The sequence below is a fragment of the Microtus oregoni genome, unplaced genomic scaffold, assembly GCF_018167655.1.
Source record: "Microtus oregoni isolate MIOR12 unplaced genomic scaffold, Mior012 000012F_ref0000307, whole genome shotgun sequence".
Classification (NCBI taxonomy): Eukaryota; Metazoa; Chordata; class Mammalia; order Rodentia; family Cricetidae; genus Microtus; species Microtus oregoni.
This window is the reverse complement of record NW_024543071.1, coordinates 36468191-36490895: the sequence shown is the minus strand read 5'-3', so window position 1 is coordinate 36490895 and position 22705 is coordinate 36468191. Positions and strand designations below refer to the sequence as shown.

Sequence of the window (22705 nt, the reverse complement as noted above, 5' to 3'; positions counted from 1 at the left end):
TTTTCCCAATTTTATACTTCAGCAGATCTCCTAAGACAGACTTATATAGCTTATAACAAACATATTATGTGAAGAATTAAAAGTCACTTAAGACTCAGTGTCTGAATTTGTTCTAATAATACTTTCAACTTACTTTAACTCATTCAGAGATCTTGAAGGCGCTTTGTCTGCGTAAGAAATCTTGGGAGCAATAACAGCATTTACTCTTAACTTCTTATTGTCACGAACCTGAATACAAGAAAAAGACAATACTAATTACCATGTGCTTAACTGAAATAATCTTTAAAGTCAACATATCCCCACTGGCACTACAAGGATGATCAGAAATTTAAACAAAGCATTATATTTCATTTTTTTTCTCTTAATTTTACCCCCTCTAAATTCAATCTGAGCTTTTCAACTTTATAGGTTCTCTGCTTTTGGTTTTTCTGTTCAAGACAGGGTCTTACTTAGTCTGTGGACAGGAATTTACTACAAACTCCAGGTTAACCTTACTCACAATCTTCTGCCTCGCCTCTCAAGGGCTGGTATTACAGGTATGTGCCCCTACAGCCATCTGAGAGTCCATTTCTTTCAGAAATATGTACTAAATTTTCAGATGAAACAGGATATCCGGAATTGGCTTCAGAATATATAGATGGCACTTATACTTTCATTAATAACAGATTATCTTGTATTGGGTTTACCTATCTGCCAATAATGATCATAAAACTCTAAGCAAAATTTCAAACAATAATTTTTTTAAAGTACTAGGAAAACAAATTGGAGGGATGGAACTAGCTAGAATCTGAGTTTATGTGACTTGTGACTTGAGAGCATTCACTAATCGAGCAGGAGAGTTATAGAAATGGAAATTTAGGTAGAAAAATGTAGCTGTGGCTTGAAGAAATCAGAGGATGGAATTTGTGGTGGCTAGAATGAACATGTAAATTAAAAGGTAAATTCTTGTCAGGATCCTGACAAATGAGAAACCTCAGAATACTCAAACCTGTTTCAATCTCTGGCTGATGCTTCAGCTATAAACGTATGGAAAAATCCCAGTGGATCATGAAAAAGCAACAAACAGAAGTGGGAAGGCCTGAACAGGGGCCAGGGCGATGGCTCACTATATAAAGTGCCTGTCATGAGTTCATAACCCTAATACCTACATAAAAGCTGGACAGGGCAGCGTATATCTATAACCAAAGCATTGGGTAGGTAGAGATAGAAGGATTCCTAGAGCATACTAGCCAGCTAGCCTAGTCAATCAGTAAGCTCCATGTTAAGCAAGAGACTCTGCTTCAAAAATTAATGTGGAGTTTCCTATGACTGGATTTCCAGAGTTCTGTATTCATTGCAAGCACTTTTGTACCATGAGCCAAAAACCAAAACCATAAACCAAAAAAACTCTGTTGTGAAAAAAAAAATTATCTGGATGGAGAGAGGAAGACACCAAAAGGTTGATCTCTGGATTCCACACGCACATACGTGGGCACACACACAAACATACAAAGACTCACAAAATGTTGTTGGTTGCAAACATTTTGAAGTTTGAGTCCAATTTAGTTCGTTGGTAGTCAGTCTCTTCAGAAGGGAACTAACTGATCCTAACAGTATGATGTGTAATTTCAGTGAACAATAAAAATTCTTATGTATGAGAATTAAATGCCACCATAGCTAAGAGAAAAAGCAGTTTGCTTTAACATGGAGTTTACTGATTGGCTAGGCTAGCTGACTAAGAGAAACTGACCTCACAGGAACACAAATGTCAGATTTAACACACAGGAATTTTAAGCAGTTAAGCTTATTCAAGAAAATCATTACCATACTGAATAAACGGATGGCCAACTATAGTGAACATAATAAGCAAACAGATTTTAACAGAAACTCTAGATAAAAAATATACAATATCCAAAATAAAAAAACTCACTCCTGGAAGAGGGATAGTGTCTAGAATATATGAAGAATAACAAGAAAAAGTAGAACATCAAGAAAACAAGCCAATTGAAAAGAATAGGGCAAGAAATTTCCAAAAGATAAAACAAATAGCTGAGAAACACTTCACTCTGAGGTCATCTAGGAAAAGTAAATTAAAATTACTCAGACATTCCATCTTATTCCAGTGAGGATGGCAAAGATCAATAAAACAAATGACAGCTGTGATGGCTAGTCTTGGCTGTCAAGCTGACCACATTTGGAAGCAACTAAAACATAAGTGGCTGGGCTCACCTCTGAGGAACTGTTCTTGGCTGGATCAGTTGAGGTCAGAAGACCCACCCTAAACCTTCTAGTGGCAGCCCACATGACATGAAAAAAGGAAGCTGTACTTTCTGTGTGCTTGCCCTCACTCTCACTGGCAAGTCCTACCCTGAGCCATTCCTTTGCTGGTGTTAGAATCTACTTCATTGGGATTCCAACATGGACAGAAAACTCGAAGATGTATAGAACCTCCCGGGACTTTAGCACCAGATTGGAACTGCTGAGACATCTAGTCTGGTGGAATAAATTAACTATTGGATCCTTGGCTTTTTCACCAGGAGACAGTATTATTGGACTACTTGGGCTGTAAGCCACTCTAATAAGGCCCTTTCATATGTATATATGTTCACCCCATCTGTTAACCCTAGTTAGGGTTAACCTGATCCTTAGTTAACCCTGACTAACACAACAGCACATGCTGGCAAGGATGCGGAGAAAGGGGAACACATAGTTCATTGCTATAACAATAATGGACTAAACCTCTTAAATTAAATGTTTTTCTTTATAAGAGTTGTCACAGTGTCACAGTAATAAAAACCCTAAGACAGGCCATAAAGCGTACATTTAGTAAGTAAAACATACACTGGGCTGGGGAGAGGGTTTAAGAGGTAAAGTGTGTGCCTTGTAAGCACAGGACAGAGTTTGACCCCTGGAGAACATACAAACAGAGGGTGTGTGGGGTGTGTATGCACACTTGTAATCTCAGTGAGGGGAGGTGGAGACAGGTATATCTCTTTAGACTTTGCTGGCCAGCCAGCCTACTCTAACTGGTGACTTCTAGGTGAGTAGAAAACTTGGTCTCAAAATCAGAAAAAAAGCACAAATAAACGACACCTCCCCCTCCCCCGCAAATAACAAACCAAAAACCATCTCCACTCCAAAAGGAATAAAAACCCAAACTAAACCAAACCCTCAAACCTGAACCACAAACCTTTTTACATACTGCAAAAGATAAAACAATGCTGAGGCAGTAGAATGAAGAAGTCTCACTCGTGAAGAACACATTAACATGCTAAAACTTCTTTCATGTCATTTACATTAAAAAAATGAGTAAGTGTGAAGGCTGGAGAGGTAGCTCAGAGGTTAAGAGCACTGGATGTTCTTCCAGAGGCCCTGTGTTCAATTCCCAATAACTACATGGCGGCTCACAACCATCTATAATGTAATCTGTTGCTCTTTTCCAATGTGTAGAAATATATACACAGATATATACAGATAGAACACTGTATAATCTTGCCGGGCAGTGGTGACACATGCCTTTAATCCCAGCACTTGGAAGGAAGAGGCAGGTGAATCCCTGTGAGTTTAAGGCCAGCCCAGTCTACAAGAGCTAGTTCCAGGACAGCTAGGACTATTACATAGGGAAACCCTGCCTCGAAAAAAACCAAATAAGTAAATAAATAAATATAAGGGAATATATCAAGGATAAGGAAGGTGTTATTTTTTCAGAGCACACAAGGAGATCACAAATCTGCTGTGCGACTTGTACTATGTAAAGACTTACCACTTGTATTAATTCAATAAATGCTGATCGGCCAGTAGCCAAGCAGGAAGTATAGGTGGGGCGACCAGAACAGAAGAATTCTGGGAAGAGGAAAAGTTCAGTCTGCAGTTGTCACCCAGATGTAGAGGAAGCAAGATGTGACTGCCTTGCTGTGGCTAATACAGACAAGAATTATGGGCTAATTTAAGTTATAAGAACTTGTAAGAAGCCCGAGGTAATAGGCCAACCAGTTTATGATTAATGTAGACCTCTGTGTGTTTCTTTGGGACTGAATGGCTGCGGGACCGGGAGGGACAGAAACCTCAGTCAACACAAACTCATAAAGGAGAAAATCAGAAGGTGCCTTGTCAATCAGAACATAGTGTTGGTTAGTACTTACCTCTCTGAGGAAAATCTCCATATCCTCTTGACTTTCAAACACAAAGGCTCTTAAGTCATTTGATGAAATATGATTTTCAACATATTTTGCATTTTTATTATCTTTCATATTAATCTAAAAAAAGGAAAAATTAGTTTCTTACTGAAACCTACTGATAATCTTAGAGCATATGCAAATATCTTGGATGTATTTAATTACATGAAATTTACTCCTAATTTCCAAACATTTCGTTTTTTACTCAGAACAATCATATGAAGATCTGTTGTACAATGAGCTTTAAATTATCTCAGAAACAACCTTAGTTTCCCTCTGGTTAACTCACTGGAGTTGGAGACTGCTACTTAGGAATATAAACAGTTTTCATCTTCCTTGAAACTTAGTACTTTCCTTCTTAACCTTGACAAAAACTTCCTATTACATTGGTAATAGTTCATAGGTATAAAACCGTAATAAAACCTTCATAAGACACATGGAAAAAACTTGTTTATGTTGGTCAGCTGTTGAAGCCTTTTGAAAGATTTGCATAGCTAAAACATAAATTTATTTATTTATGGTTTTAGGCTTTTTTTTTTCTACTATGTGATTCTACCTGCAATTCATTATGTGGCTTGTGCTCCAGGCCTCAAACTTGTGATCCTCTCTCACATCAACCTCATTGGTCCTGGTATTATAGGTATATACCATACACAACTTTTACAAACATGCTAAAAAATATTTGCTAATTAGATATTACAGCACAAGTGACTCAATTCTATGGAAGATGCTAAGACAGGTAAGTGGAGAACTGTCTCAAGAATATTAAATCTTTATTACACATGAATGAGCAAAATGCAAAGCAAAGAACCATACAGTTTTCACTAACAAAGACACAGTAGAAAGTGCTGTCTAGTAGATTTCACAGGAGAGCTAGATGAAAGACAAAGTATTCACACAGGATGCTTTACTATGAAGCATGCTATTTTTGACCAGGGCTCTGGTCTGGGGATATATCTCAGTGGGAAAGTACTTGTTTACTATGTAATGGGCCCTAGATGCAATTTCTAAAACTGCCTTTAAAAAAAGAGATAGTATGGTTAAAAAAGTAAATAAAAGGTTTGTTATCTAAACACTGGCCAATACTATTCTCTAGAAAACATCAGCAAATGTAGAAAAATGGGAATACAGACAGACAACAATCTTTGTGAGATATGATCATCCAAGTACACACTCTACAATCATCTGGTGGCTGTCATTTCACACTTTTTTTTTATATTCAATTACTCTACTGGAAGAAGTGCAAATGAATGAAGATGTAAGCTGATATTCACTCCAAGTAGAATGGACAAAAACAACTGCTATGGATGAGCCAGACATGATTTGGTTCTCAAGTTTTTCCAGGGTGTATTCATTAGAAATATCTTTCCATTTGAGAACCAAAAGCCCTCATCTTGTGTCAACAGCTCATGTGATTCTTTGAAATCTCACAACAGTCATTTTGGTTACTAGCCAGTTGGTGCCAGTGTAGCAGTGGATAATTTCCACTTTTTCCAGGTGTAATGCATATCCTCAAGTAAAATTTGTACAAAGCATTGGTTCTTCAGCTTCCTGTTTCTTAGAATCCTGTTCCTTTCTTTCTGGTATTCAGTGAAAACAAAACTTCTAAGAGAATTTTACAGTTATACCTTCACAAAGGAGTAAGATACAGACTGGCAGGCATAGCAGACATACCATTCTTGATATCATCTGGTTGTTGCAGTCTCCTGTTTCATATTTTTTAAATGAAAAATTTCTACATAACCTATTCAACCCACTTTATAATTCATTAACATGTTATCAACGCATTCATTTATTGTTAGACCTAACCTGTAGCATTATGTTTATATGTATGCAGGTGTGCAGGTTCACCTACATGCGTATAAGTAGAGGTCAGAGGACAATCATCATTGTTCCTCAAACTCACCTGGCCTGGTTCTCACTAAGCAGATTAGACTGGTTTATGGAGAGCCCCAGTGATCCATCTGCCTCCACCTCCCTAATGCTAAGATTATAAGCACACCACCACGGTTGGTTTTTTGACATGGATTCTTGGGGATCAAATTCAGGTTTTTGCAAGCACTTTATCAAATGATCTATCCCCCGACCCTACAACAGTATTTTAATGGTTGAACTGAATTCTACTGTGAAAATAAAAGGTAATTTATCTCACCTACCAGTATCTTTAAGAATTTTCTTCATTATGCAAATTACTTCTGTTAATATAAGGTATAGTTGTTGATGAGACTAGTATCTATAAATCTTATCCTAATTTCTCCTGCTCTAGACTGAAGTCATTAGAAATAAATCACAGAAACAGAACAAGCTATATGACTGACATTTTCAATGTATATATTCTTAACATGCTGATGCAGGTTAATTTTCAGGTAGACTTGACGAGTTAGGTAAGTGCACATACATACAGATACGAATGGAAACAGAAGCAAGAAGAGTGAAAAGTCACTACATGAAGGTTGAAAAGTAGAATACATCTTTTTATTTTAAATACTCAGATGTAGTTAAATATGTAAATATACTCCAACTAGTGATGTATGCTGGTTATGAGTTATACAGTTAAGACAATCAGATGACAAATCTGATTAAGTTCTGAACTATTACTGAGGTTGTTATTTAAAAAAAAGTGTAAATAACTATATGCATATAACCTATAGCAAGGATTTTTACAGTCCTTATCAATAGATTAAAACAATGAAAATACACTAAATATAAATTATCTTCCTAATTTTGGAAAAATATTCTCTTTGCTGTTCTTTCTGCTTGGTTTAGGAGGACAGGGTTTTACTATGTAACCCAGGTTAGAAAGGAACTATGTAGCTGAGGCTAGCATCAAACTCTAAATCCTCCTGCCCCAGCCACTTGAGAACTGAGATTATAGGCACATGCAACTGTGAAGAAAAGAATGTGTTATGGAAATAAATTTTACTAATATCAGATATAAGAGTTAAATCTATGCTATCTTAATAGAGTATGGTTAGAGAAAATAGGGCGCGTCATGAATTCTGCAAAGATAAATTACAATTTTTCAAAGAAAAAATGCCCAGGAAAAATTATTTTTTGGTTATTTTTGGGAGGGGTTCTAATCTTATTTATCTATATCTAGTATATCACCATTAAGGAATGTGTTTTCTTACTCTTACATCCCTTTATAAAGTCAAACTAATTACTTCATAGTTTGATGGAAATTTAGTGACCAAACTTCACTAAATTATTTGCTATAGTTTTTCTATTTCTGATGATTCACAGTAATTATATCAATTATTTGCTTCATTCACAAAATCCCCAGAATGCTTTTTATACAAGATAACTTTCTTGCTTATCTGTCAATCATCCCTTATCAACATTTTTATAGCAGTTTTCTTCCTCTTAAACAGTTTTGAATCTAATAATCTAAACATTAGTCAAGCAAGCTTACTATATGCACAACTGTAGGTTAGAAAATCCCATTTCCTATCTTTTTATGGGGTGTGTGTGTGCCTTTGTGTGCACATACATGCAGATGCCAGAGGTTGATATAGGGTGTTTCCCTCAATTTTGTTCCAAATTATCTGGTTTGGAACGTCTCTCACTGAATGTGGAGCTGCAAATCTGGCTAGACTGGCTGGCCAGAGACCCTATTATCTGTTTCCTCAGTGCTGGGATTATAGGCATGCCATCGCCAACATCCACCTTTACATATAGTTTTTGGGGATCTTTTTTCCCCTCTATATACAGTTTATGGGGATCAAATCAAGGTCTTCGTGGCCAGTACTTTAGAGACTGAACCTTTTCTCCAGCCCCCTCAGTTTTAAACCTCTCTCTTGAAAAAAAATTCATAGGCTTATATACTACTATGGTTAAAGGGCACTTTAAAAAAACTTATGTATGGATTCAGCCGTGCAATGCTTACAAGTCCAATGATGAAAAACCAGGGTCTTAGCTAGGTGGTGGAAACATCCACCTTTAATCCTAGCAGTTAGGAGAGAGGCAGAGGCAGGTGGATCTCATGAGTTCAAGGGTAGCCTGGGCTACAGAGTAAGTTCCAGGGACAGCCAAGGTTCCACAGAGAAGCCTTGTCTCAAAAAACACAAAAACAAACAAGCATACAAAAACCCAGGGTCATAATAAAAATAAGACTTCTTATATCAACAAAAACCTACAATTTCCTAATAGTAAAACTGACTGATATTACAAAAAGGAATAAAATTTCTTACCGTGAGCATTATGGGCTCACAGACTCTTTGTTTAAACCTATCTCTGTTATTTCTGAGCCACAAGACAGCATCGTATGTGTCCCGGTACCGCTGTCTCAGTTTATCTTCCTTTTGATTCATTAGATTGTCAAAACGTATGATATGATCACCCACACCTAAAATTGGAAGGAAAAGTATCATTTCTCTGAAAACATTAGTACATCAACCTGTAAACAATACAGAATATCTTAAATCTATCTTATAAATACCACCCATGACAGACCTTTCAAAATCACTTAATGCTTAAGATAAAAAATAACCCTGAAGCTACTGAAAAGCAAAGCACTTGGCGGGGGGGGTAGCTTTTCTAGCAGAAATAGTAGATTTGAGATTTTTTTTTATTCTGAGAGAAAAAAATGGATATTCAGTTCCACCTTTAATATATAGCTGAATATATAATAAAATCAAGAAAGGGGAATGCTAAATGTAAAATGTCTCAGGTAGTTCAAGAACAATGAAATTAATTTTCAGTATCTCTTCTTAGAAAGTTACCTAAACTCATAAGAAAATAAAGAGAGGACGGTTGGGGAAAGATGACAAAATTCAGGAATCAATTTACTTAGTGCAGGAGTGGTATGAGACAAATCCCAGATGAGTGAGGATCTTGGATGAGGCCTTGGAAACAACCTGGTTAGATGAAAGCAGGACAGCAAGATGCAGAATTAAAAAAAAAAAAATGGATTTTTCTCTTTCCAAACTTAAGAAAATGCTGGGCTGGTGAGATGATCAGTGGATCAAAGTGTTCATTATGTAAGCCTGATGACCTCAGCTTGATTCACAGATCATATGGTGGTAAGAAAATAAAACCAACTCCAGAAGACTGTCCTCTGACCTCCATGTGTGCCTAGGGGCAACTGCATGCCCAGATATACAAATAATAACAACTTGTTCTTAATTTAAAGATAAGCTACAACAAATGGTGTTTCTAAAAAAAGGAAATTAAAATTCTTAAAAATATTATCAATGAAAGTCAATTCAATTATAATGTACCTGGCTGTAAATAAGTTTAGAAGTCAAACTGTTAAGAAAGCATATACAGCCAGGTGATGGTGGTGCTTTTAATCAGGCAGAGGCAGAAGGATCTCTGTGAGTTCAAGGGCATCCTGGTCTATAAGAAAAAGCTAGTTCCAGAACAGGCACGAAAGCTACACAGAGAAACCCTGTCTTGAAAAAAAATCAAAAAACAAAAAGAAAATACATGCAATTATAGTCCCCAATAAAGCTTTACTTTTCAAACAGAAATCATGTATAGGAGAGACTAGAATATGAAAAGTAAGAATGGGAGCACTACATTAGTACCTGAGCATACAAAACATACACAAGAACTGACAAAATTCACAGGAAAAATGTTAGCATTACTGATATACTAATTTTGGAATTACAATACAAAGGAGGTGTATTTAACCCCAGCACTTGGGAGGCAGAGACAGGTGGATCTCTGTGAGTTTGAGCCCATCCTGGTCTACAAGAGCTAGTTCCAGGACAATCAGGACTACACAGAGAAACTCTGTCTCGAAAAACAAAAAAAGAGAGAGATAACACATTGAGTAAAATCTAGACTCAAGAGAAAACAGAAAACTAAGGTATATAAAGTTAATTAAGCAACACCGAAATATGTGATAATAAAAGCAGGATTGTCACAACAAACTGCTAACACTGGGACTTAAGGTAGCAAGGGAAGTGCCACTCTTCCTGAATTTCTTTCAACTATATGTACCTAGCATTCAGACAGACAGATTAAATGACCAAAGATCTCAAGTTTTATCTAAGAATCAGTATGTGAGGGGTGAGAATAAGAGAAAAAAGCAAGACTCCATTTTATAAACCATTTTTTGCCCCCAAGAAACTTACTCCGTTTCTGCTTCTCTAGCATCTCCTTTTCCCTTTGCTTGTCAATGATCTCTCCTTCACACGATCCCTTTTCCTCCTGAACTCGCCTCAGATCATTTGTGATGGCATCAATCTGAGGCTGAAGGTTCTCGCAGTTCTCCACAGTCCTGAGTTCATTCTGCAAGTCCTCTATCATCTTGCGCGTGTTGCTTATTCTCTTCTGCCGGTCTTGTTCTTCATTCTGTTTGACTGTTAAGGCCTGCTGAAGTTCCTTAATCTAACAAAACAAAAGTAGGCTAGTGTCCAAGATTGTTTTCTTCTGTTTTTTTTTAAAGATTTATTTATTTATTATGTATAGCTTTAAACTGTCTATGGAGTGGTGTGGTGCTCACTGGAAGAGCTGACCTGTCTAGCTTACAGAAGACCTACAGTTGGGTCACCACACACACACGCACTTCTCTTATTAAGAGGTATACTAGTAGTTAAGTGTATCAAAAGTACTTAAGAGCAACTTAACATATAATTAATGCTCATTAAAATACTTGGATAAAAACACATAAAACCAGATGCCCAAATATTTACAGAAATATATGCCACACATATGACCAAAATTAAAAAGAAATGATACTAATTGTAAGTTCTTACTTTTAATATCAAAGAATTTTCTTTCAACGAAATTCTGTTCTGCTAACAATCCAAGTTAACACTGAAATTTTAATCATCTTTATATTTAAAAATTTTGACTTATAATCAGTATAAATTTTTAAAAATCAGATGTATTGACTGCTACTTATTGTCAAAGAATTTAATTAAAATAATAGTATTCTAAAAATATCATTTTCTTTAAAGACATTTACAAACGGGGGACTGGAAGATGGCTAGTGATTAAGAGCTCCTTAAAGGTCCTGGTCTTGATTCCCAGTACCCACATGGCAGCTCACAATCACCAGTAACTCCAGTTTCAGGGGATCCAGTACACTCCTGTAGCTTTAGGAACACATGTATGCAAAGACATACAAGGAGGCAAAACACCCATATACATACATACATACACCTAACAACCAAAAACCAAAAAAAACCCCACCAGATATACACAAATATAAGCTTCTACATTTACCTTACTTTTATAACTAGAATGTTGTGTTAAAAATAGATAAAAGCACGTTGTATAATCTGTTAATTTAGCACATTGCATAATGTCTTAACTAGTTTTATTTCTAAATCACATTTATTTCTTTCTTTCCTCCATCATGAGCAATAATAAATTAATTATAAAGAATATGGAATATCTCACTCAAGATAATGTTTTCTATTTCCATTCATTTGCATGCAAAATTCAAGATGTCACTGTTTTTTACCGCTGAGTAGTACTCTAATGTGTAGATGTGCCACACTTTCTTTATCCATTCTTCCATTGAAGGGCAACTAGGTTGTTTCCAGGTTCTGGCTATTACAAACAATGCTGCTATGAACAAAGTTGAACAAATGCTTTTGTAGTATGATTGGGCATCTCGTGGGTATATTCCCAAAAGTGGTATTGCTGAATCTTGAGGTAGATTGACTCCTAATTTTCTGAGAAACCGCCACACTGATTTCCAAAGTGGTTGCACAAGTTTGGATGAGTGTTCCCCTTACTCCACATCCTCTCCAGCACAGGCTAGCATTGGTGTTTTTGATTTTAGCCATTCTGACAGGTGTAAGATGGTATCTCAAAGTTGTTTTGATTTGCATTTCCCTGATAGCTAAGGAAGTTGAACATGTCCTTAAGTATCTTTTGGCCATTTGAAATTCTTCTGTTGAGAATTCTCTGTTCAGTTCAGTACCCCATTTTGGGTTGGCAAGAGGCTTGGCTCTAGAGGGGTTCCCAGGTGTCCATGGGGATGTCCCCAGCTAGGTCCCTGGGCAGTGGAGGAGAGGGTGCCTGAATTGGCCTTGTCCCATAAATTTGGGTAATAGGAAAAAGACTTTGCCCAAGCCAGACGTGACCCATCTGTCCTGTTGCAGAAGCACAGGGGTTGTTAAAATTTAATAAGAGAGAGTGGATTGTAGGCCCATATTTCTATATGGTGTGGTAGCCAGGCTCTGAAGCCATGGGTCCCACCTGAGGTGGTCATATAGACTGTCACTGCCTCAACAATAGCCAGGATGTACTGCTCCTTTCTCTTTTGTTAAAAATGTACATCGCCTGGGGAGAGGTGTTTGCCAAAGCTGATGACTAAGTTGCAGGTATTTCCCTGTCCTGAGTCCCCCGGAAAGAGAATATTAATGAGATATCTACCTTGGTTGACTGGGGGGTTAAAAAGATATTTTGTACAATAAACGAGGGTAGATCTTCAGGATGGAGAGAAGCCTGAGATGCCCTTCCGTGATGATGATGTAAGCTGTGTCTGGTTATTTCTCACGCCTCTGTACCAGTCGAGTGAGGGAAAATAGTTTTCTATGTCGGGGCCCATGGGCCCTGACAGTCAGACTGATGACTATCTTGAATATCACCATAGTCCAGAGACAGATGGAGATAGAGACAGAGACCCACATCGGAGCACTGGACTGAGCTCCCAAGGTCCAGCTGAAGAGCAGAAGGAGGGATAATATGAGCAAGGAAGTCAGGACCACGAGGGGTTGGTTCACCCACTGAGACAGTGTGCCTGATCTAATGGGAGCTCACCAAAGCCAGCTGGACTGGGACTGAAGGAGCATGGGATCAAACTGGACTCTCTGAATGCAGCCGACAATCGGGGCTGACTGAGAAGCCAATGATAATGGCACTGGGATTTGTTTCTACTGCATGTACTGGCTTTTTGGGATCCTATTCTATTTGGATGCACACCTTCTTAAGCCTGGATGGAGCAGGGAGGGCCTTGGACTTCCCACAGGACAGGGTACCCTGTCCTCTCTTAGGACTGGAGGGGGAGAGGGGTAACAGGACGGAAATGGGAGGAGGGGAGAAGGTGGAAATTCTGAATAGTATTATTTATAAAGCAATAAAAAAGAATATGGAAAATGTAGACAGAACAAATGAAAATAATTTATAATGGGATATCTTTAAGATTTTATACATCCTCAATGCCTACTTATATCCTATTTATAAACACTTGTATTAAATGACATCACTCAAGCTTTACTGACATTTTCACTATGCTCCCCACATATTCTTGCAAAAAAAAAAATTAGCCTCAGTATCATGTCTTGTCATATTGAAGCACCACACTTTATTCCTTATAGTTAGGATTTCTTTCTGAAATTCAAATTTAGTGCTATCAAGAAAATAAAGCAAACATATGCCAAATCCTGTCTTCTGTATCAAACAAAGAGAAATAAAAGAAAATAGCAGAAAGTTTATGTATATACACACATTGAAAAATTAAAGAAATAGACAAGAAATCACAATATTCAGCCATGAAACTCACAAAATCCAAATCATTCAGGAGAATAAGTGAGCATGTCAGAGTATAAGAACAAGAATTCATTCACTAAACACATAAAAACATCCAAGCCCACAAGAGACAAGAAACTGAACATATATAAATGTTGAACACTCGGTACAATGATATATTTTATAATAATAATAAAAGAAAAAAAAACCCAGTAGATTGGGCAGAAGGTTTGCCAAAAGAAAGCCTTTAAAATCGGACTTTAAAAAACAGAAACACACCTCAATGACTCCTTATTTTTTGGCTATGCTTTCTCAACTATAACACATTTGCTACCTTCATCCAGCAGATTATCAATACCACCAACAATCACATCAGTCCCACCACGACTGGTACTGATGTTGAACATGAGCACATAGCAAGTTTAAATCTCACATCTCCAGGTTTTAATACTATTGTAGTGTTGCTTAATCTCTTTGAATGTACTTTCTTATTCTAGCTGAAACCTGGGTATTTCTGGAAGATACTTCTCTGCTGAGATCTCACAAGTAAGCCTTTATTGGCCATAAATCTTTACTTTAGGTTTAGAACCAAAGTCATGACAATTACCTCCTTTCTCCTTTCACTGCGCTCTATTTCAGTTTCTTTTAATACCATTGGGTCAGATGATGCTACCCATCATCATTGTAGCAAATTAACTACTTCCCTCAAAGTTCTCCCTCACTACTTACAGACTGATGACTCTGGCACCTGATTCACTGTCTTCTTTAATCCACCATTATGCCTGTGGGTCATGTGACTTCAACCTAAACACAGAAAGTCAATCTTTTTGGTCTCTGTGTTTTTTTTTTTAACCTCTTTAACTTCAATGACATTTTCCTTATATTGTAGACAATGTAATTCACTAAAAGCCACACAGCTTCTGAAAACTGTATTTCTGCAAAGGTATTCTATAATTACTTCCTTCTCTCCACTATATTCTGCCTGGTATTCCTAGTTTACCTATTCTTTAAATCCAAAGGATCCTGAAATCTATCAACCCATTTACTACCATCTCAATCCATCATCTCCTTTATTTCTTTAGCCACCTGGGTTCCATAATGTGCCATTCAATCATTTCCTTGTTAAGACCCACTGATCCTCAGCTCATGTTATACTGAAAAGAAAATAAGCTTAATGCTAACTAACTACATGTTTCTGCTATATCTAAGCAACTGAAATAATGTAAGGCATCCTGGAAAACTGGTTTACAGTCACAAAAATGGCAGTGAAAACTACCTGACACACTCTCATTCTTATGGAAATTCCTCATTTCCTCCATTCTTCGGTCTTACTGCTGCCTTCCACTATTAAGTCAGCTCATGTCCTTGCCCCATACTCCATTAGAATAGTTTAAAATCATATCTTACTTTAAACTCATCACATCTGCAGTTTTTATCTTCCACAAAGTAAGAACAGTCCCTATAAATACCTAACTCTATCCCCTTCAAGACTACTTCAAACAAGTTTTTCAAATGATTTATAATGAAAGACCTTTGGAAATAATCTCAAACCACTGTAAGCCGAGTTTTAGCCACTATCATTACAATAAATTACCAACGGAGGTCTTAGAAAACACATAATCTAAGGTAAATGCACTTTTAGGAATATCCCAAGAGCAACAAAAGCATGACGACATACAAAAAGGCAGACAAGTAGCTGGGAATGTGCTTGGAGGGTGAATCACTTGCTATTAAGTGTGAGGACTTGAGTTTAGATCCTGTACGGGATGGTTTTTTGTCAACTTCTAGATAGCTAGAGCTATCAGGAAAAAGGAACCTCAGTTGAGAAAATGCTTCCACCAGGCAGACTATTGGCAAGTCTGTAGTGTACTCATTTTCCACTCTCTCCATATCTCTTCAATATAGTGCTTGAAGTTCTTGCAATAGCAATAAGACAGCATAAGGAAATCAAGGGGATTCGAATTGGAAAGGAAGAAGTTAAACTTTCATTATTTGCAGATGATATGATAGTGTACGTAAGCGACCCCAAAAACTCCACCAAAGAACTCCTACAGCTGATAAACACCTTTAGTAATGTGACAGCATACAAGATCAACTCCAAGAAATCAGTCGCCCTCCTATACACAAAGGATATGGAAGCAGAGAGGGAAATCAGAGAAGCATCACCTTTCATGATAGCCACAAATAGCACAAAATATCTTGAGATAACTCTAACCAAGGAAGTGAAAGATCTATTTGACAAGAACTTTAAGTATTTGAAGAAAGAATTTGAAGAGGATACCAGAAAATGGAAGGATCTCCCTTGCTCTTGGATTGGGAGGATCAACATAGTAAAAATGGCAATTCTACCAAAGGCTATAGATTCAATGCAATCCCCATCAAGGTCCCATCAAAATTCTTCACAGATCTTGAGAGGACAATAATCAACTTTATATGGAAAAACAAAAATCCTAGGATAGCCAAAACACTCCTATACAATAAAGGAACTTCTTGAGGCATCACCATTCCTGACTTCAAACTCTATTACAGAGCTTCAGTATTGAAAACAGCTTGGTATTGGCATAAAAACAGAGAAGTCGACCAATGGAATTGAATAGAAGACCCTGACTTTAACCCACAAACCTATGAACACCTGATTTTCGATAAAGGAGCTAAAAGTATACAATGGAAAAAAGAGAGTATCTTCAACAAATTGTGCTGGCAAAACTGGATGTCAATCTGTAGAAGAATGAAAATAGATCCATATCTATCACCATGCACAAAACTCAAGTCCAAATGGATTAAAGACCTCAATATCAGTCCGAACACACTGAACCTGATAGAAGAGAAAGTGGGAAGTACTCTACAACACATGGGCACAGGAGACCACTTCCTATGTATAACCCCAGAAGCACAGACATTAAGGGCCTCATTGAATAAATGGGACCTCCTGAGACTGAGAAGCTTCTGTAAAGCAAAGGACACTGTCACTAAGACAAAAAGGCAACCTACTGACTGGGAGAAGATCTTCACCAACCCCGCAACAGACAAAGGTCTGATCTCCAAAATATATAAAGAACTCAAGAAACTAGACTTTAAAATGCTAATTAACCCAATTAAAAAATGGGGTGCTGAACTGAACAGAGAATTCTCAACAGAAGAAGTTCAAATGGCCAAAAGACACTTAAGGTCATGTTCAACCTCCTTAGCAATCAGAGAAATGAGAATCAAAACAACTTTGAGATACCATCTTACACCTGTCAGAATGGTTAAAATAAAAAACACCAATGATAGCCTTTGCTGGACAGGTTGTAGAGTAAGGGGAACACTCATCCATTGCTTGTGGGAATGCAAACTTGTGCAACCACTTTGGAAATCAGTGTGGCGGTTTCTCAGGAAATTTGGGATCAACCTACCCCTGGACCCAGCAATACCCAAGAGATGCCCAATCATACTACAAAAGCTTTTGTTCACCTATGTTCATAGCAGCATTATTTGTAATAGCCAGAACCTGGAAACAGCCTAGGTGCCCTTCAATGGAAGAATAGATGAAGAAAGTGTGGAATATATACACATTAGAGTACTACTCAGTGGTAAAAAACAATGACATCTTGAATTTTGCATGCAAATGGATGGAAATAGAAAACACTATCCTGAGTGAGGTAACCCAGACCCAAAAAGATGAACATGGAATGTACTCACTCATAATTGGTTTCTAGCCATAAATAAAAGACATTGAGCCTATAATTCGTGATCCTAGAGAAGCTAAATAAGAAGGTGAACCCAAAGAAAAACATATAGTTATCCTCCTGGATATTGCAAGTAGACAAGATTGCCGGGCAAAAATTGGGAACTTGGGGGTGGAGTGGGATGGGGGTAAAGGGAAACAGGGAGAGAAAAGTGAGAAGGGGAGGATGGGGAGAGCTTGGGGGAATGGGATGGTTGGGATAAAGGAAGGGTGGATATGGGAGCAGGGAAGTATATATCTTAATTAAGGGAGCCATTTTAAGGTTGGCAAGAGACTTGACTCTAGAGAGGTTCCCAGGTGTCCAGGGAGATGTCCCCAGCTAGTTCCTTGGGCAGCTGAGGAGAGGGAACCTGAAATGGCTCTATCCTATAGCCATACTGATGAATATCTTGCATATCACCATAGAACCTTCATCTGGCGATGGTTGGAGATAGAGACAGAGACCCATATCGGAGCACCGTATTGAGCTCCCAAAGTCCAAATGAGGAGCAGAAGGAGGGAGAACATGAGCAAGGAAGGCAGGACCACAAGGGGTGCACCCACCCACTGAGACAGTGGGGCTGATCTAATGGGAGCTCACCAAGGCCAGCTGGACTGGAACTGAAAAAGCATGGATCAAATCGGACTCTCTGAATGTGGCGGACAATGAGGGCTGACTGAGAAGCCAAGGACAATGGCACTGGGTTTTGATCCTACTGCATGTACTGGCTTTGAGGGAGCCTAGTTTGTTTAGATGCGTACCTTCCTGGACCTGGATGCAGGGGGGAGGCCCTTGGACTTCCCACAGGGCAGGGAACTCTGACTGCTCTTTGGACTGGAGAGGGAGGGAGAGGAGAGTGGGGGAAGGGGGAGGGAAATGGGAGGTGGCGGAAATTTTTAATAAAAAAAAAACAAACTAAACAAGTTTATAATACATAAGCACATATATGGAAATTAACACTTTATAAAGTATAATTAACTTTATCAGAAAAATGTTTTTCTTCATTTGACTATTTCTGTATTCATGAATAATTAAATTTTCATTTGAACCAAAGTATTACATTTAGAATTATTTTTTCAATACTTCTGATACTGGAATGTATATTTATTAAATCTCAAAATCTCAAATGTTTCATTGCATTTGATAATTATTTTACACACTTTTTAAATTTTTTCAGGCTTGTTTAAAGTGTATACAATAAACAAAATAATTAAAAAAATGGAGAACACCCTAAACTGAATTTATACAGTAAACTGAATGAAAATAAAAATAGAACATATCAAAATATGTAGGGCAGGAGGCCGGAGAGATGGCTCAGAGGTTAAGAGCATTGTCTGCTCTTCCAAAGGTCCTGAGTTCAATTCCCAGCAACCACACAGTGGCTCACAACCATCTGTAATGGGGTCTGGTGCCCTCTTCTAGCCTGTAGGCATATACACAAACAGAATATTGTATATATAATAAATAAATAAATAAATATTTTTTTTTAAAAAAAATACGTAGAGCAGAGCTTAAGCAGTGATGAAAGGAGAATGTACAGGGCTGGAGAGATGGCTCAGTGGTTATAGAGCATTGCCTGCTCTTCCAAAGGTCGTGAGTTCAATTCCCAGCAACCACATGGTGGCTCACAACCATCTGTAATGAGGTTTGGTACCCTCTTCTGGCCTGCAGACAGACAGACAGAATATTATATACATAATAAATAAATATTTTAAAAAAAAAAGGAGAATGTGCATCAGCAAGAGTGTTCACAATGTCTCAGATCAGTAAATTACACCTTGAAGAAAAGCAAAATAAAACCACAGCAAGCAGCAGAAGAAAAATAAGATAACAATAAATAGAAAGAAAAAATAAAACAGGAAAGAAAAAAAAGCAATAAAACTAAATGAAGAGGGGGGACATTAACAAACTTCTGGTAAGACATTATAGAACCTAGAGGAAAATTGGAAGAAACACAACTTGCCCATGAAATAACACATGGATCTAACTAAAGTCTCTAGATACGTACTGAAGGATACAAGGACACCCATAAATTTGACATTTTGAATAAAGCAAACCGATTTGCTTTCTAAACACAAATTACCAAAACTTATAACAGAGATTATTTGAACAATCTAAAAGCCATGTTTAGGAATTGAATCCATAACTTTAAATGCTTCTAAAATAAATTTCTAGGGAGCCTGAATGATGGCTCAGCAGGTAATGGTGCCCACCACCAAGCATGATAACCTGAGTTCATTTGATCCCCAGAATCCATACAGTGGAAGGAAAGAACCGAGTCAACAAATTGTCCTTTGACTTCTACAAGCAGGATGTGTACTACATAGTGTTCACAGCCTGCTCCAACATAAATACATTAATATTAAAAAAGAAAAAAAAAACCTCTAGGACCAAATAGTTTCACTTCAGAATTATGGAAAATGTTTAAAGAAGAATCAATACTTGTCTCATACACATCCTGTTCACAAAGTCACTCCCCTGTTCACTTTAGGAAATGAATTAGAGACATAGTGAAAAAAGAACACTACAAAAGAACACTATCCCCCATAAACAGAGTAAAACATCTGTTAGCAAAATGTTAGCAATGCCATTCATATATGAAAAAGAGATGCACATTTATATACCTCAATCAAGTGGGGTTCATGTTAGGGAAATAAGGTTGGTTTACTATTAAAAAACCATCAAATGTAAATCCATCATATCAATAGTGTAAAGAAGAAAACAATACAAACTTATCAACAGACAAAGGATATTTGACAAAAATTTAACTTCATTCAAAATAAATATTCTCAGAAACAATATATAGAGAAACTTCCTGAATCTTATAAAGTGCATTCTGTTTATAAAAAGCCTACAACATACATCCGATGGAAATTCATTGCCTAAGATCTCAAGACAGTCTGTGTTCATCACTTTTATTTAACAGAGGAGTATGGCAAGAAAAGGAAACTAAACAAATAAATCAGAAGAGAAAAACTAAGGCTATCACTATTTACATGTGACATGGTATCTAAAAAAATCCACAGAATCTGGTTGAGGAGGAGAGAAAGAGAGGGGAAGTAGGCAGATTAAGGTTTAAGCCTAACAAAACACAAGTGAAATGTGTGCTGTAAACAGTCAGTGCTGACAGAAGGCAGAAAAAAATCTAACATACAGTGTTCCTAGAGTGGAAGACTCAAAACAGTAAAAATTTCAATTCTCTCCCAAGGTTTAATACAATTCTTATTAAAATCCCAGCAACACTCTTCTGTAGATATAGAATAGACTTAGATTTCATCAGGAATAGTGAAATAAGGAATTCTACAACCCTTTTCTCTATAAAAACCAACAAACAATGACAAAAACTATCAATATTAACTTTAATCAAATGTTTGTAGCAAACTTGGAAATGTTAACTAGCCAAACCAAATCTACCCTGAATCTGGTAAAAGTAATAAGCTTTGTAAAGTTTTAAACATGTCGAATTCCCACACCTATCTTGTCTCCCCACCTCTGCCACATCCTTGATAATAACCCACAATGCTAGTGAAAGCTAACAACCCAACAACTTTTGGAGAATTGTCATTATCTGCTTTGTATAGCGGTTTCTTAGAAAACAGTATTCATAAGGCTTGTCTAGATCCAATCTGACTCACAGCTTACCCAGTGCAAAACAACTTTGTTTCCGAACATACTTGTCAAGAACAAGCAGAAGAATTACTGAATATCATAGCTGCTTGAAGAGGGATAAGAATAACATTTGCAGCAAACAACAAAGCAAAAGTCTTAAAAAGAAACTGGACTGAGCTGTTCAATTAGGCCTCTGGAAGCTTCTGGTGTCCAGAGTGGTACCTAAAAAAAATAGGACTGTGCATATCCAGGGCTACCTGAGCTCTTGCCTGTTTCACCCTGTAGTCTAGAAAAACAGGAAGTGAAGACTGGAACAGATGTGTGTATTTACAATGGAATTAACCCCAAGTTTATTACACTCTTATTTAAAACAAAAAACAAACAAACTGGAAATCACTGAACAGTTAGAACATGACTGAACTCAGTGCTGAGGGCAGAGCCCAACATATTCACTCCCCAAAGCTTGGCACACATAATGGTTCCAGGCATTTGTCTGTTCAGCTGTGAGAAGACCAACCCAACAGTGACTTAAAAGCCAATAAATACTACTTTAAAGACTGAGGAAAGTCCCTAGACAATCACTAACATCATTAATGAGGCTGAAGATAAAGCTCAGTAGTAGAGCCTGGAGTGAGAGCCTAGGTTCAAGCCTCAGTATTACAAACAAGCAGCCATTCATCATCAATGAGTAAGAACATCATGTTTTTGTGAATGGAAGAGAACTAATCTTTAGACGTGCCACATTCTGCTATCTAAACTGTGTACTTTTGACCAAAAATGGTTAGTACATTCTAAGAAATAAGAAAGCTGGCAGCCACACAAGAAAAAACAAAAAAGCCAACAGAAAAATTATCCAAACAAGCCAAGAAATGGACTTAGAAAAGACTAAGGACTTTATTTAAAATATCTATTCATATTTTACAAACATAAGAAAACCATATCTAAAAGAAAGAACAGTTTCACAAAAGAGACAATATTAACAAATGTAGACACTTAAAACAGACAATACAAAATCCAGCCAATAAGAAATTCTGGAACTGAGAGTGTTCTAATCAAAACAAGGTTTTGTTAGAAGGACTCAAAAGCAGATCTCAAAAAGCCTAACAAAGAATAAGTAAACCAAACAACGTCAACTCAGATTTTGCAGTTTGAGAACGAAAAAGAAAAATAAACATTTCTGTAGAGACCTGTGATACATCAAACAGAAAATGAGAAGGAGGTAAAAAGAATACTGGAAGAAACAAATAGCCCCAAATTTTCCAACTTCACAGAAAACCACTAAACAGAACTAAGAAACTCATGAATTCTAAGCAGGATAGACTCAAGGCAAGTCTCATATAGAAGCAGACAAATGTGAAAACTGAAGATAGGAAGGAGGCTGGGGATACACCTAAACTGGTAGAATGACAGCCTAGCACGCATGAAGTCCTGTGTTTTATCTTAAACGTTGCATAAGTCCAGAATGGTGGTTCACATCTATAATCCCAGCACCAGAGACAGGAGAATCCAAAGTTCATGATTATTTTGGGCTACTACATAGTAAGTTCAAGAAAAAGACTTATCATGTCTAAATTCTCATTAAGATCCTTCTCAAAGGTAAGATAGCTCAGTGAGTAAAAGTGAATGCCAGCAATTATGCAGACTTGAATTTGATCCCTGTAGTAGTTTGAATAAGAATGGCCCCCACAGACTCATGCATTTGAATGCTTAGCCCATAGGGAGAGGCACTATTAAAAGATATGGCCTTGTTGGAGGAAGTATGTCACTGTGGAGGCAGGCTTTGAGGTCTCCTACATGTTCAAG

At 37.3% G+C, this 22705-nt stretch overlaps 1 protein-coding gene across 4 annotated transcripts in view; it reads right to left on the bottom strand.

Annotated features, from left to right (window-relative positions):
• Positions 1-22705, bottom strand: part of Smc5 (structural maintenance of chromosomes 5) — a 74461-nt gene that overhangs the window by 30066 nt on the left and 21690 nt on the right. For all 4 annotated transcript variants that reach the window (XM_041661631.1, XM_041661632.1, XM_041661633.1 and 1 more), the window contains 4 exons: positions 10235-10490; positions 8345-8499; positions 4122-4235; positions 134-228 (listed from right to left, as the gene is read on the bottom strand). In XM_041661631.1, coding sequence (XP_041517565.1) covers positions 134-228; positions 4122-4235; positions 8345-8499; positions 10235-10490 — 620 coding nt within the window. The remainder of the gene's footprint in view (positions 1-133; positions 229-4121; positions 4236-8344; positions 8500-10234; positions 10491-22705) is intronic.